Source organism: Alligator sinensis, unplaced genomic scaffold (genome assembly GCF_000455745.1).
Source record: "Alligator sinensis unplaced genomic scaffold, ASM45574v1 scaffold737_1, whole genome shotgun sequence".
Taxonomy (NCBI): domain Eukaryota; kingdom Metazoa; phylum Chordata; order Crocodylia; family Alligatoridae; genus Alligator; species Alligator sinensis.
The window spans coordinates 2,992,733-3,007,340 of record NW_005841930.1 but is presented as its reverse complement, the minus strand read 5'-3'; the positions used below and the strand labels follow the sequence as shown (position 1 = coordinate 3,007,340).

The window sequence follows — 14,608 nt, the reverse complement described above, 5'->3', positions numbered from 1 at the left end:
ATGGAAATCTGGCTATATTTAATTATTTTTTTTAAATCAAATTAGTAACTCCAAATGAAGAATCTCTATGAGTCTGGTACAGTGGCGAAACAGGAATATTCAGTGGGGTCTTGAGGGTATTGCCTTTGAGTAGAACATCCTGACATTTTTCTGGCAGACTTGTGAAGTCTCATCTAAGTATTTCCCATATATACAAAGATAGGTACCTAATATATATTGTAGCCACCTCTGAATTCCAGCATATCCAAAGGTTGCATCTTGTGTTTAGAATTCCCCTATGGCAGTGTTTCTCAACCAGGGTGCCTTGAGATCCCTTCAAGGGGTGATCAGTGTTAGCACTGTTAGGTGTGTAAACATGATTCACTAGATAAAACCAGAAATTTCAAATAGAAGTTCATAGTCTTAAAAACATTCTGACCTGCTGTGGTCTTTCTTAGGTCTTCTCAACAAAAGGATTCTTCTATTATATTTCTATAGTTGAAAAATGAGTTAAAACTAAGACTTAACTTTTTCCAAGGGGTGCTTGTAGTCTTGAGGGGTCTGCCTTGAGTATAAAAAGGTTCAGAACCACTACCGGGTGGAACTGGATTTATGATGCAGATACCTTGTTCCGGGCAGACCACGACCACTCCATTCAATTATTGGGTCAATGTTATTGATGCACAGTGACAGCAGACAAGAATAATGCAAACAGTTTAATATCTACCAGTCCCAGGGCTCACGGAGTCGAGGTACATCTGGCCAGTATGTGAACCTTTACTTTGAGGTTCTCTCTTCAACATCAGATGTCAGCAGCCTGGAGGTTGAAGGCTGAGGCCCCATCTTCTGCCCAGTGAGGGGGTGGGGGTGAGACAGGCTGGTGGTATGTCCTCTGTCCATGGCTCAGGTTCCCTTCTTAGGGACCCTTTGCTGCTCCAAAATTCCTCCTTTTGTATTATTTCTCTTTTTTTGATGACTCTTCATCTTTGGGCATCATTGATTGGTTTACTTGTGGTCATCATACTGTCCATGTTCTGTACTGTTAGCATATTCTTTTGTTTCACAAACCCATCACATGCACTTATTCTAATTTGGGCTTTCCTGGCCTTCTCCTAATTTGGTCTCTTCCCCAAAACCAAAATCCCAAGGGCTCAACAGCTTGGGCACTGTGACCTGGACAAAGCAGCAGAGTCCTTTATTTCATGTTATGAAACACTGTGGTACATGTCTTCAATTTTCCAGCCTGTGTCTGCTTGATGCCTGCCTGTATCAGACACAGTGGACCTTGAAGGAGACTGTCACAGATAGACTTTTAGAAATCAATTGACCTTTGTCATTGCCCTGAACCATTAGTCTATTCTCATTTACCTACAAGCCAACTCCCTAAAGCAAACCTCTGAATACCATTTTTTAGCCATCACTACCATGGTGTTTAATGGTTGGCTCTTCCTTACTTTTTTATCTTTTAGAGACTGATGTTGGTAACTTGTACAGCACTGTGGCTACAACAGGCCATAGGTAGATTTTTAAAGCGCTTCTTGCCAATTTGGAAATGAATATGCAGTATATTTGAGAGATCAGACTGCATTTATATTTTAAGCTGAATTTTAAGTGCAGTGTTTTGGAGGTCACATTCTAAATTGAATGTTAACAATTATCTTTTAATTTTCTATTATGTTGCAGGCTCTTGTCACATACTCATGCTATCTGAACTGTTGGATTAATTAGTTTTGAGCATTCAGTATAACACCTAATGTCAATACAAAGTAACTTCCATTTTAACTGTGTTTGCAGTAGACTTTGGAAAATCCCCCACTGTTGCATGACCTCCACTAGTGGGAGCTGATGGTTTACCACTGTGTTGTCTACACTTATTCAGTTCAGGTTTACATAACACAGTAATAAAAAAAAATGATTACAGCTGTATAAGCTTTCTCTACACTTGCATTACAGCAGTCAGACTTTCTGGCACACATTGGTCCCTCTTATTCCACAACTGGCAGGGTGTTTTTTCTTAGAAAAGGTCTAGTAGGCCACCTGTTGACAGGTCACTTGTTCAGTTTGTCACCTGTCTACATTCTAGCTGTGGTAACATTTGTCAAAACCATAATTCCTAGCATCAAAGGGTAAAAGCTTTTTTTCTTACCCAGCCCTTTTTATCTCATAGGACACAGTAAAGCTGTTCGCGACATCTGCTTTAACAACGCTGGGACTCAGTTTCTTAGTGCAGCATATGACCGTTATATTAAACTCTGGGACACTGAAACAGGTAGGCTTCAATTCATAAGCATTTTAGTTTGGTAATCTTTGTAGCAGCCATGAATACAAAGTACTGCTGTTTTAAATAGCCAAGTGATTTTCTTTTATTTGTAATGTGTTCTTACAATTTGAAAGCTGCTGCTGCTGAGTACAGGGAGAGCAATTTTCTCTCTCTTTCTGAATTTTTTTCTTGCTTGTAATAATCCAGTTAATTTTATTTTGGCATTCTTGTGAAATTAAAAACCTATGATAGCAAGGTTTGGCAGACTATGAAAACTAACACTGCTAGAAATTGGCCTAGAAAGTGTAATACTGGGACCATTTTTTCCCCAATTACGTTTGGCTAAATCTCGCTTATAGAAATTAACAAATTATATAAATTATATTTTGGAAGGTGTATTTTGGTCCCTTACAAGATGATTCTTCCAGATTTAAAAAAAAAAAAAAAAAAGTCAATTATCTGAAAGAAACAACAATAACCATCAACTGAATTTATTTTGCAAGATTAGTATCTTTTTTTTTTTTTTTTCATTTCAGAGGCTTTCAGGAAATAATTATTCACCTAATGCTGAGTATCATGCAACTAAAAAAATTAATGGGCTCTTTAAAATCCTATTAGCTACTGAGAAGCATTGTTCTTAATGCTTTTCTGATGTTCCAAGGATACCAGTGGTACTTAGTAAATATTACATACTTAAGCTGAAGACTGCTTTACTTTCATGTGGTTTTTCAAATAAGAAGCATATTTTTACTTATGTGGTAAACCTGAGCTGAGTTGTGTAAGTAGCTACTTTCTGTCGTTTCGCAGACTGTAGGTACCATTTTATCAGTGGTACCATTTTATCAGTATCTAAGGTCTTTTTCACCTAGAATAAAAGCAGCTTATCAGTAGGTTCAAAATAATCAGAGTAGGGGGACTCCAGAGAAGAGGAAGCTGTGTAAAACTGTCAGGGCCATCGTAGTGTTTAGGGTTTTTAGAACTATTTGAAATAGCTGAACCCCACAGGTAGTGGATGGCGGTTGTTGGTGCTGCTTGTTAAATGTGGCTTCAGTATTTTTAAAGTGTGGCTCTTTCCTTTAAAACTAGACTTGTTACAGTAGCATTGTGAGGGTTCCAGTTTTGTTTGTAATTGTCAGTATGTGTCAAACTTGCTGTTTACAAGAGAAAAAAGTTTGAATCCTATAAATTGAATGTGATCTTTGAGAGATGTACTGTAATCTCTTCTACTGCTGTATCATCACTGGTAGTAAATGCAGAAGGCCAAATATTGGTCTCCTGCCTAAAATACATACAAGACCAAAGCCAGCCACCCTTGAAAAAGCTTAGAAGGCTTCACCGTCTCCTGCTTCTTGGCTGACAAGGCTATGACTTAGATCTGGGAGGAGGAAGAGAAGTCCCCTTTATCTATTGATGGCTGTAGTGGTAAAATACCATTTAATGCAGATAAGATGCACATGGTTTACCGGCATTCTATTCACTTGGTCACCTAACTGCTCAGTGCAAGTCAAAATGACTCTTGTTTCTACTAGTGCTTCAGTTACTTTCACTAGATATGCCTTCACCTTGCTGTTCTATATAGGTTTTTATACTATGCTGATTATGGCAGTCTCTGAACACCTTCTAGTAGTGCATTAAGCAGCATGACCAACACCTGTTTAAGTGTGATATTATCCACTCTCTTGTTAAAGTAGATGTACATGTACAGATTGCTATATACCTGTTAGAAAAGGCAAGGTAAAAAAAAGAAATGTCTATTCCTAAAGTGGGAAGCAAGGAGTTAATTCCATTATTTGGGGCTTTCTCAGGAGCCAGCCCAGTCTCTTACCCTTCAAGTAGAAAATTCTGTTGTGTGAGAGTAGCAAATATGTCAACCAAAGTCTTCCTCCCAGACCTGTAGTCTGTCTTGTTGCAAGCAAAAATCTCCTTCAGGGTTAAGGAGCTCTGGCTGCTGCCTGAGATGATGGCTGGGTTTTGATGTCCTAAAATTGACATGTGAACTAGAATCAAGTCTAGGGGTATGGCCAGTTGGATAGAGAGCCTGTGACAGTGGTAGAAATGGAGGGTAATTTTATCAGTGTGGGGGGGAGGAGGTAGTCTGCAAAATACCGTTTTTTCCTTGAATCCAAGATGAGGGGGGGGTTTCTGCATTTAAGAGGGGAGAAAAAAGCCCCTTGTTTTAAATTCGAGTAAGAGGTCCCAGCCATGGCCCCGGAGCAGAAGCGGTGAGATGGTAGGCACATGCGGGGGGGATAGGCAACAAGCGTCAAGCTGTTTGACCATCCCTCCCTTCCCCCTTGCTACCTTCCCTACTGCCTGCCCTCCTGTCACTGCTTTCCCTGCTACAGTAGTTGGGGAGTCGAGTTTAAGATGACCCTCCACTAATTAGATTCTATATATGGAGAATTATAACATTTATAATTTTTTTGATGTATAGAATCTAATTATTGACGGTCATCTGAAGTTCAGCGTTGTCTTGGATTTAAGTAGGGTAATGCCCAATTCTCTGTTCCCTGAACAGATTAAAGAGCATGTGTTTTCTGTTTTCTCTTGATCTAAACGAACAAAAACTTCCCTAAGTGCCAAAGGTGACTGTTTCATCAGTGCTTATAATAAAAAAACAACCATAAAAAATAGCTTACAGAACTTATAAACTAACCAAATTTTGAATGACTTGTTTATTCACAGGGCAGTGTATTTCCAGGTTCACAAACAGGAAAGTCCCTTACTGCGTGAAATTCAATCCTGATGAAGATAAACAAAATCTTTTTGTGGCAGGAATGTCTGATAAGAAAATTGTCCAGGTAAACCTCAGCATTATAAAAATGTTCCCTGGGCTCCAGTCCTTACACTTCACCTGAAATATATAAAGCAGATCTTTTTTCTTTGAAGCTTAAAAAATCTTTTGCATAATTAGAATATAGAAACTTTAGTTCTGTTTTAAGTGAGTGTTACTTCATATTCTGTTGCTGAAATAAGTGTTCTTAAAACTACCAAATGCTAGCAATTTCATAGTGTTATGTTTAGAAATGCAGTAAAACAACTTTAGTGTCTCTTACTCCGGCTGTTTAATTTACAGTGGGACATTCGTAGTGGGGAGATTGTACAGGAGTATGATCGGCATCTCGGAGCTGTCAATACCATTGTGTTTGTGGATGAGAATAGACGGTTTGTGAGTACTTCTGATGACAAGAGCTTAAGGGTGTGGGAATGGTAAGTTATAAATCTTACAAAGTTTAACTTAAGATTAATTCTGACCAAACTGGAAAAATGTTAGCAAAACTTTCTTAATCAAATGGTATAGTGACTTCTGGATAACCAAAGGAAAACTTAAATGTTAACATTCCACAAATCCATTTATACTGTTACGTATGATAATTGAAATACATACTAGAAAGCTGTGTGAGAAATGTTGTGCTGATTTTTTTTTTTTTGGCTGATGGTTTTCCAATCCTTTTTACAGTCATTTAGTAATCATATTCTCCATGCCGATTCTACATATTCTGCAGTCAATAGGCTGGTATATTAGTGAGATCTTAAATGTTTTCTTTAGTTAAATTGAACATCCCATGCAAAACCAAGATGTAATACAGTACCTTTATTATAAAAATCCTTTGTAAATGTTGGATGTTTTTAAAACTTTACTTCACTCTTTTTCACTTATTTACAACCCTTATGTGTTGCAGTACTTGAAGACTTTTCTAAAGCCTGTAACATTTCATTGACTCTGAGAGCAAATCAAAATCCTGGGTATCCTAAGAATTCTGTTCATGAGCATCAGGTTGCATTTATTCAACATACTGCCTCAAATTTAAATAAAGCACGTTGTTAAAAAAATAACTGACAACACAACCCATGTTAATATACAGGTTTCACTTGCTTTAGGCTATGCATGAGTTCCTGGAAAACGATGCATAATTCGAATTTGCATAAAGCAGGGGTGGGCAATTATTTCAGGCGGAGGGCCACTTACTGAGTTTTGGCAAGCCATCGAGGGCCACATGACAGGCAGCCAGGGGCAGATAAATATTAATTTTCTAAATTTTCTAGGGGCCTCATGGGCCAGATAAAATGGCCTGGTGGGCCGCATTTTGCCCACCCCTGGCATAAAGGGAATCCACTTTACAATGTAACAAATAGAGATACATTCCAAGACCTTGACTATACTGACCTCCAGACCCATTTCTATACTTTTACAAGACAATTTTGGTACTCACCAAGAGCGGACAGTACGCATAAGCTCAGGGTGGTGGTGAATGTTTAGTTGGTGTGAAGAGAAGGTGATGAAGGCTTCATTGATGGACCAGGGAGAGGGGTAGGAGATAAGCTAGCAGGGCGCTTAGAAGCCACAATGAGGATGGCAACTACAGAAACACGTGTCGCAGACAACGAGCGAGGAACACAGATCCACACAAAAGACTATATTTTGATGCGCGTCACTCCCACAATGCACTGCACAAAGCAGCTGACTGCGGGCTTCCACCACACCGATTTCATAAGAGTGAATTTACCTGGCATACAACGGATTTTTGGTATAATAAGGGTCATTGCATAAGAGCAAATTCGCACGTACAGAACCTGCATAAAGCGAGGAAAACCTGTAGAATTTATAATGGCCCAGAAGAATGCAGTGAATTCTAAAGCTTGTCTGCATCTATCCCAAGCATGCACTGCATGTGGTACCCCACTGCACAAACCCTATGTGCCAGATTGGCAGTGCACATCCCGTATGTGCATATCCCTTGTGCTGTGGGCAGCACCTGTGGTGCCAGATCTAGTCCACACACCGCAGGCAGCACAAGCCCCATAGCAAGACTGGCACATTGCACGAGCTGGATCCAGTGCCACAGGTGCTGTTCACAGCACAAGAGGCTGGTACAGGGCATGCACTGCTTGCAATGCTCCGCTGGACAACTTTGCATGCTGGCTGCTGCACAGTCTGATCTGGACCTCCCCCAAAACCAGTGCACAGGGTTGGTTTGGCACAGGTATTGCATACAGCTCGTGCCCTATACTTGCAGTGAACAGTGCCTGCAGTGCTGGGTCCAGTCCATGCACCAGTGAGACCACCCCCACATTCAGAGTTGGTCTGAGAGCTATAGGCCAGATCACAGGGCTCCACAGGCTATAAGCTGAATGTGAGCCAACAAGTTTGATCTTGTTGCAAAAAAAGGCCAGAAGCATACTATTACCAAGAGTGTCAAAAGGGAAGTGACTGCTGCTCTATACAGCACTGGCTGAAGTCTCACTTGGAGCGTGTCCAGTTTTGGGTCTTACTTCAAGAAGGATGTGGACAGTTGGGAAAGAGTCCAGCACAGAGCAACAAAAATTATTAGGAGCCTGGGAAGCAAGACTTTTGAGGAAAGGTTAAAAGAGCTAGGCTCGCTTAGTCTGGGGAAGAGAAGACGGAGGGAGGATCTGATAAGTGTTCAGATACCTGAAGGGTAATTAATATAGGGAGCATGGAGATGGACTTTTCTCTGTAGTTGTAGGAGACAGGACTTGGAGCAATGGCCTCAAGCTTAAGTAAGAGTAATTGAATTTGGAGATTAGGTGAAACTTTCTGATTCTGAGGATAGTCAAGCATTGGTACAACTACCTAGAGAAACTGGATTCTCCATCATCTGAAGTTTTTAAGAGGTTAGATGGACATTTGGCTGGGATAGTTTATTCAGGGATGATCCTCCCTTAAGCTGGGGCTCAGCTAGATGATGTTGTGAGTTCCCTTCCAATCCTACTTCCCAATGATCCTATGTTAGCTTCATCCGTGAAGTAAAAGTGGCATTATGGTCTGCCTATGGTTTTTATGTGAAAACAATGGAAACTATATTTCCCTTTACCAAATTACAGCATTTATGGTCTCTGTCGCTTCTTATTTCATAGGATCTGTATCAGCACTTAATATAAATGTAGAACAAATTGCTCTTATGTACTACCTTAGTGCGTGTGCTTTTATTATTTTTACATAAAAAGGAAACAAAAATTATAGAAAAGCCTTACTGTCAGTTCAACTGTATTAAGACATCTATTTTATTTCTAGTTTTTCAGAATGTTTTGGTAACCAAAGATGATCTGAAGGCCTACTTTCTCCTATTTTAAAATCTTTTTTGTTTTGCCATTCATGTCAGTTGTCTCACTGAATCTATTTAGGCATATACAAGGAAATCACAAGGTACTTCTGAGGATCAGTGGAAGCCTCTCACATTTGTGCAAATGTGAATCGTCCTAAATTTTGGATCCTTTTGTTTCTTGAGATTCCAGTTAATGGTTGAAAATAAATTAGTAGAGCTCATTTCCCCTCCCTCCCTCCCTCCTTCGTCCCCTTGTCTCTTCCTGAGCAATAAATATCTAATACCTTGTTTTTTAAAGACTCAGGAATAGCCAATCTTGCTAGGTATAAAAGAGTGCCCTCTCATTCAGGTAATTATGAGCTGCACCATGTTCTGTAGTTCAAGTTTTACTTAGGTCTGATTTATAAAGCAATGTAGAGCTCTCTTCTCAGCCTGATGTTCATGGCTGCAGGGTGGTGGTATGCACCAGAATGTTCCAGGAAACGTGCTAATCTGTGGGTAAACTAATTTAACTTTACTGTAAACATTATTAATTTGGAGCCTGAAATCTGTGAAATTTATGTTCAGCACAGTACCTTTTGGAAGAACTCCCAAAGAATTGAAGAAATTCCATATGTCAGATTATCCATAACCATGCTATTATTAATAATCTAGCCAATTGTCCATCAAGAATAACGGGGGTGGGGGGTAGGCTGGGATGCAGTGCTGCCACCTAACGCCCCATCCTGCTGCTGTTCTGCCTCTTGCAGGGAGCGGGGCTGAACTCAGCTCCCCCACCCTCTGTCCAGTCCTCAGCATGGCTTCGGAATCATGACAGTGCTCCCCCACTCTTGGAGCACGCTGATTGGCTGTTTCCATCAGCCAATCGGAGTGTGAGTAAACTGTGACTGACTGACTGACTTAGGTTTTTATCTTATTAGAATCTTTCTAGGGTTTATAATGGGTATTATATGCAACTTGGTTAACTGATTACAAATACTGCATTTACTTCAGAGGCCTGACGACTTTCTTAAAAAGAAACACAAAAGCTTTCAAAGTAAGTATGACCTGTGCTTTTAAGAGCTAGTAATTAAAAGTACAGTTTGTTTGGAGGTAACAATCTAGAAACATTTTGTCAAATGCTGACTGACTGATGTTGTTTACAAGACGTTATAATTTGGCCAAGGCTGGGAGTAGGTTGACATGTCAAACATAATCGCTGAGAACAACTTCTCCTCTGAGAATCTAGCCCCATTTCCAAGACATTATGCTTCCTACAGACTTTGTTTTGGTGTTTACCTAACAACAGGGGTGTTCTTCCTCTGTAGAATAGTAATACAACTAATATTCTATGCCTGCTAAACTGCATTTGTTTGAAGGAGCCTTTTGTTTGAAGGAGTGGTGTATTCTAAAGTTTACCTGCCTGCTTCCTGTATTCTGCACCCTTCTGCCGGCGATATTAAAGCTGACAGCCATTTGTATTCTCTGTCCCCTTGTTTTAGAACCATGATTCTCACCCAGGGTGGTGGAGCACCTTGTGCCACAAGTTCCTTTCAGGGATGTCATGCAGTACTAACAGTCTTAGGTGTGCAGATTCACAGATACCTACAAGAGATTCACAGGATAAACTCAGGGATTTCCAATCAGAGTCCAGTGTGTCAAAAGCATTCTGACTTGTTTTTCTGAGTTCTTTGAACTGAAAAAATGCCCTTTTTGTAGTAAAAAATGGATGAAAGCTAAGCACCAGCATTTTCTGAGGGGTGCCTTGAGACTAACAAGTGGTGCCTTGAGTCTAAAAACGTTGAGGCTGCTTGCAGACATTTAAAAAAACAAAACACGGACGCAAAAAACAACAATAAAATGAAACTAAAAAACCCTGTGCTTTACTGGAGAAGCAGCATATTAGTTTGACCCAGCTGCACAGCATCTGTATAAATCGTATGCATCAGTGGGGCTTTTTTGGCGCTTTTATCTAATAGCTGATTGAATCAGCTATTAGATAAAAGTGCCATAAAACCCCACCAAAGCATCTGATCTATACAGACATTGGGCAAGCCGGGTCCAACTAACGTGATACCTCTTCTGGGTACGTGCTGGGCTTGATGCAGAAGCGCAGAGTTTAAATTAAAGCACCACTTTTTTTTCTTTTTTTTTTAATGTCTTCAAGCAGCCTGAGAGTCACTGTTATAGGCTTTTAATTTTCACCTCTCTTCCTTAGGGTGTTCACATTGTTGCTTGGATAAATAATGATGTGGCTTGGGCTGCTGTGCCATCTGTGTGCTAGAGATGCTCAACACTTCAGTTTTATTTCTTTCTAGTAGAAGGTAGGGTACATTTGCACCTTATGGACCCTTACGGACTAACCAAAGCAAGGTGCAAATCTTCCCTGCCTTCTAGTTGACTTCAGACTAACACAGCTAACTGCATCTTTTACTTTGTTCTGTAGTCAAGACTATAGTAAACAAAATACCCCATCGCAGTACCTAATGCTGGTTTTGCCCAATGCCAGGGAGTGCCCAGATAGCTCTCTCTCACTTAAAAGGACCCTAATGTTTGTTTCCAGCTGGCATATAATGAAGACAACTTGGCTGCACAGTTTGGTGGGAAGGGAGAAGAAAAATCCATAGTTTGTCAGTGAAGATTAAAAATTGCAACACTTAAATCTTTTCAGCTTATAAAATGTTATTTTTGGTTTGGGTTCTTTTTGAGAACTTACAAGGACTTGAATTTTGTGGAATTTAAAGGAAGCAAGAAGAACCATCACGGTTAAATTAGTTTTTAGGTCAGCCAACAAAGGCAGCGGCATCCAGTTTAGTGATCTTTAATAAGTTTATTTTTTAAATGATTGCCTGTTTCACAATTAGATTTGAAACAAGTATAAAAAGTAAATGTCTCTCTCTTCTGCCTCATAGTTTAAGGCAGCAACTCCTGCAGCAGTTCTGGCTATGTCTGGTACATTTTAACATAAAGCAGAGTTGTCTGGAATGCATTCCAGTAGATGAGCCTGCATTAATTTGTACAGAGAGAAGACAGCAGAACTCAGTGCATTTACATTTCTTCTCTCCTTAGAATTAAATGCAGGGAGGAGATTCTCCATAACAATGAGTGTGGTTTTGTGTGTTTTTTGGTTTGGTTTGTTTATTTGGGGGGTTTTGGGGGTGGGGTTATAGCTTTATGGTTTTCTGCCAGTGATATTATGGTCTCTAAGGGTTTGTCTAACCAGGGTGTAGGCTTCTGTTCTGGAGGAGTCGAGGAGAATGTCTCAGGTGCTGCCAGTACTAGGAGTTGAGAAGCATCTGACTCTGTCCTTTTGCAACTGCGACTGAAAGCAGTTTGGATGTTAGTATAAACAGTCCTGCTGAGGAAAGTGTGATGGATCTTCACTGTCTGCATTATCTACATCAATCCCTGAAGTATCTTAATGCAACAGGGGAGTTAAACAAGTCTTGCATTCTTTTATAGAAGGGATCAGAGGAAGCATTTACTTGGTCAGTGCGTTTTAATCATTTTAATTCTCTTTAGACATTTTTCATTTGAACAGCTGACCTCCTCCATGTCTGTATTTTACAGTGGGTGAATAAGCAAGCCAACCTCAGGCAACCCTCCATGCTTCATCCATACATATTTCTTCCTTTTGCAGGGACATTCCTGTAGACTTCAAGTATATAGCAGAGCCAAGTATGCACTCGATGCCTGCAGTGACTTTGTCTCCAAATGGTAAGCTAACTCTTCCCTGCTCTCTTGGGCCTTGTGTACACCAGGAAGTTGTTTTTCCCTAGTTCTATCAACATAACCCACCTCAAGTATGGGTATTTATTCCAGGATAAGAGTGGCATTTTTAGTTTATCATAAACCCTTTTCCAAGCAATGTGAGATTACCTTTTTGGCTATATTTTGTGGTGGGAGGCCACTTTAACAGACCTTAGCTTCAAGTGCAGGCCATTTCCAACCCAACCTGCACTGCCAGAGTTGCAGTCGCTGCCACCGCTTCTCCTCACTGCCCATCCACCATATGACCAATGCTGCAGAAGCCCTCTGACTCTGCAGGTCAGATAAAATGGCTCCATGGGTGTATGTGCTGATTCCTGATCTAGGTTATACTAAAATAAGTATGCCCAAGCAGAGGTTATACCTGTATAACAATAATTGGTTCATAATTATGCCTTTAGCTTTATGCCCGAAAATGCTCACTCCCATATAGACAGACAGAGCCATATAGCTAAGGTTTTTTTTTCACTGGCATAGTGTAGTGGGACTTACTGTTTTTGTATATAGTGACTATAGAATACTCTGTGTTTAAATTCATTCACAGTATGGTAGCAGTTGCTGCTGGTTGCAATGTGCTGAACCATTGCTAGTTGAGCAGCTGATGCATAGTCTCTCAGGAAACAGCTGTTGATCCCATGTTCTTGCCCTTTTCATATTGTAATTTTACATTTTATATGCAACATAAACGTATGCAAGAGACATCCTACCCTCTTCCAGTGTTCCTGACTATGGGCCTTTTATAAAAAACAGAAGTTCTGGTTTTTAGCAGGGATTTATTCACCTTCATGTTACTAATGTAAGAACAAATTTTAATAGAAACGATAATGAAGGAAATGATATTTTCTCCAGCTCTACACACTATCAGGACTAAATGCATCTTTTTGTACCGTACCATTCCTGTTGCTTGGACCAGCAATAAAATACCTTACTGTCAATTTATTTAAACGATTATTAGACTTTCTAGTTAATATCCCAGGTAAGAAGAATAGGAGTCACTGATCCCCTCAACATTGTTTCAGCTAGGCATTGCAGATTCAAAATTTTTTGCAGTCTGTCCCTATGGCTTGATTTTGTTTTTTAAATAAGATCCTGCTGCATCTGATGGCAGCCACCATGGAAAAATATGCCTTTGCCAAGCTGACCTAATTCAACCCCTGCTTCTGACATTATGTAGTTTGCTGTACTTTTATTCAGCTTTCCAGTCAGTTCTCATTTCTTCCACATCATTTCAACATTTTGGTCAAGTTATCTATCAAATATCACAGATCCATTTAGTGTTCAATTGTCTTGAAGATGAGGCACTAAAATATACTGGGACATTCAGGGGAAGCATTTGTTCAATTCTAGAATGTCAGCTATCATATTAAACCAAAATTACCTTGGCCTTATAGCAATCCCAAGTCATATGAATAGAAGTATTTTCAACATAATTGCATCTTTGGCACATTCTATAGTACTAATTGCTTTGAATTTTAATGCATTTGGAAACTAAATTGAAACTTATTTTTAGTGGGAGTTCAAAAGTGGAATTCATTGGGTTTTGTTCCTTACTTACCTTAAGTTGAAATATCTTTGTCAGTTAAAACTTACCTCCTGTGATTGGCAGAGGGAGCAAAGCTATAAAAATGGCACTAAAAGCCTTTAAAAGAAACAGAAGAGGAGTATGGTATGGTTCAAGTGTGGGCATAAGTGCAGTCTCGACTTAGCAGCACACCTGGCTGAGAAGGAACTGGTTATAAAATTATTAAAGTTTTTTGTAAAATGAAATTGTGGTAGAGACATACCTTGAGTGATGTCTGTAGTGTTTCTCCAGTGTTTATTTGCAAAGAGGGATAATGAGACTATCTAAAGTCTAGCCATCATCTTTGCAGTAGACAACAGAAACTTGTTTTAATACTGAATCTGGTGAAATATGCCTGAATACTTATCATAATTCTGCATACATCAAAAAGTGGAACTTCTCAAAATCTAGTTTACTCAACTCTGTTTCTTCACAAGCAGCAATTTGATTCAGTGGCATTGACATCTGACTTTTGCATGTACAGGGAAATGGCTGGCTTGTCAATCAATGGACAATCAAATTTTGATTTTTGGAGCTCAGAATAGATTCCGACTAAACAAAAAGAAAATCTTCAAGGGTCACATGGTGGCTGGCTATGCTTGTCAAGTGGATTTTTCACCTGATATGAGGTAAGTTTTGTGAAAAATATCTTGGATCCTAAGAAAATACAACTACAAGGCCTTGTATTTTAGAAACCCTTCACAGCATGGACTGCATGTGATGAACTGCTGCCCTACTAATCCAGCATTAAAGAAAATGGTCTCGTGCCAGGCAGCAGCAATGGAAGAGGTGAATTTGCCCTTTGCCAGTTAATTTAAGTTGGTCCATAAATGCAATCCTAACATCTGGTCCAGAAACAAACAATAGATTGAGGTATTATTATCAATGAACTCATTGGCCCAGACTCTGTCCACAGGGGACATCTTGTACTGTTGTTATGTTCAACCAGTTTGAGAGTCCACTAAGGAGAGCAGATGTCTCCACTCTGGAAGG

General features: G+C 39.7%; 1 protein-coding gene across 1 annotated transcript in view; it reads left to right on the top strand.

The window, feature by feature from the left end:
• Positions 1-14,608, top strand: part of CDC40 (cell division cycle 40) — a 67,563-nt gene that overhangs the window by 49,877 nt on the left and 3,078 nt on the right. The window contains exons 10-14 of the mRNA XM_025198870.1: positions 2,147-2,248; positions 4,925-5,040; positions 5,316-5,449; positions 11,927-12,003; positions 14,100-14,244. Coding sequence (XP_025054655.1) covers positions 2,147-2,248; positions 4,925-5,040; positions 5,316-5,449; positions 11,927-12,003; positions 14,100-14,244 — 574 coding nt within the window. The remainder of the gene's footprint in view (positions 1-2,146; positions 2,249-4,924; positions 5,041-5,315; positions 5,450-11,926; positions 12,004-14,099; positions 14,245-14,608) is intronic.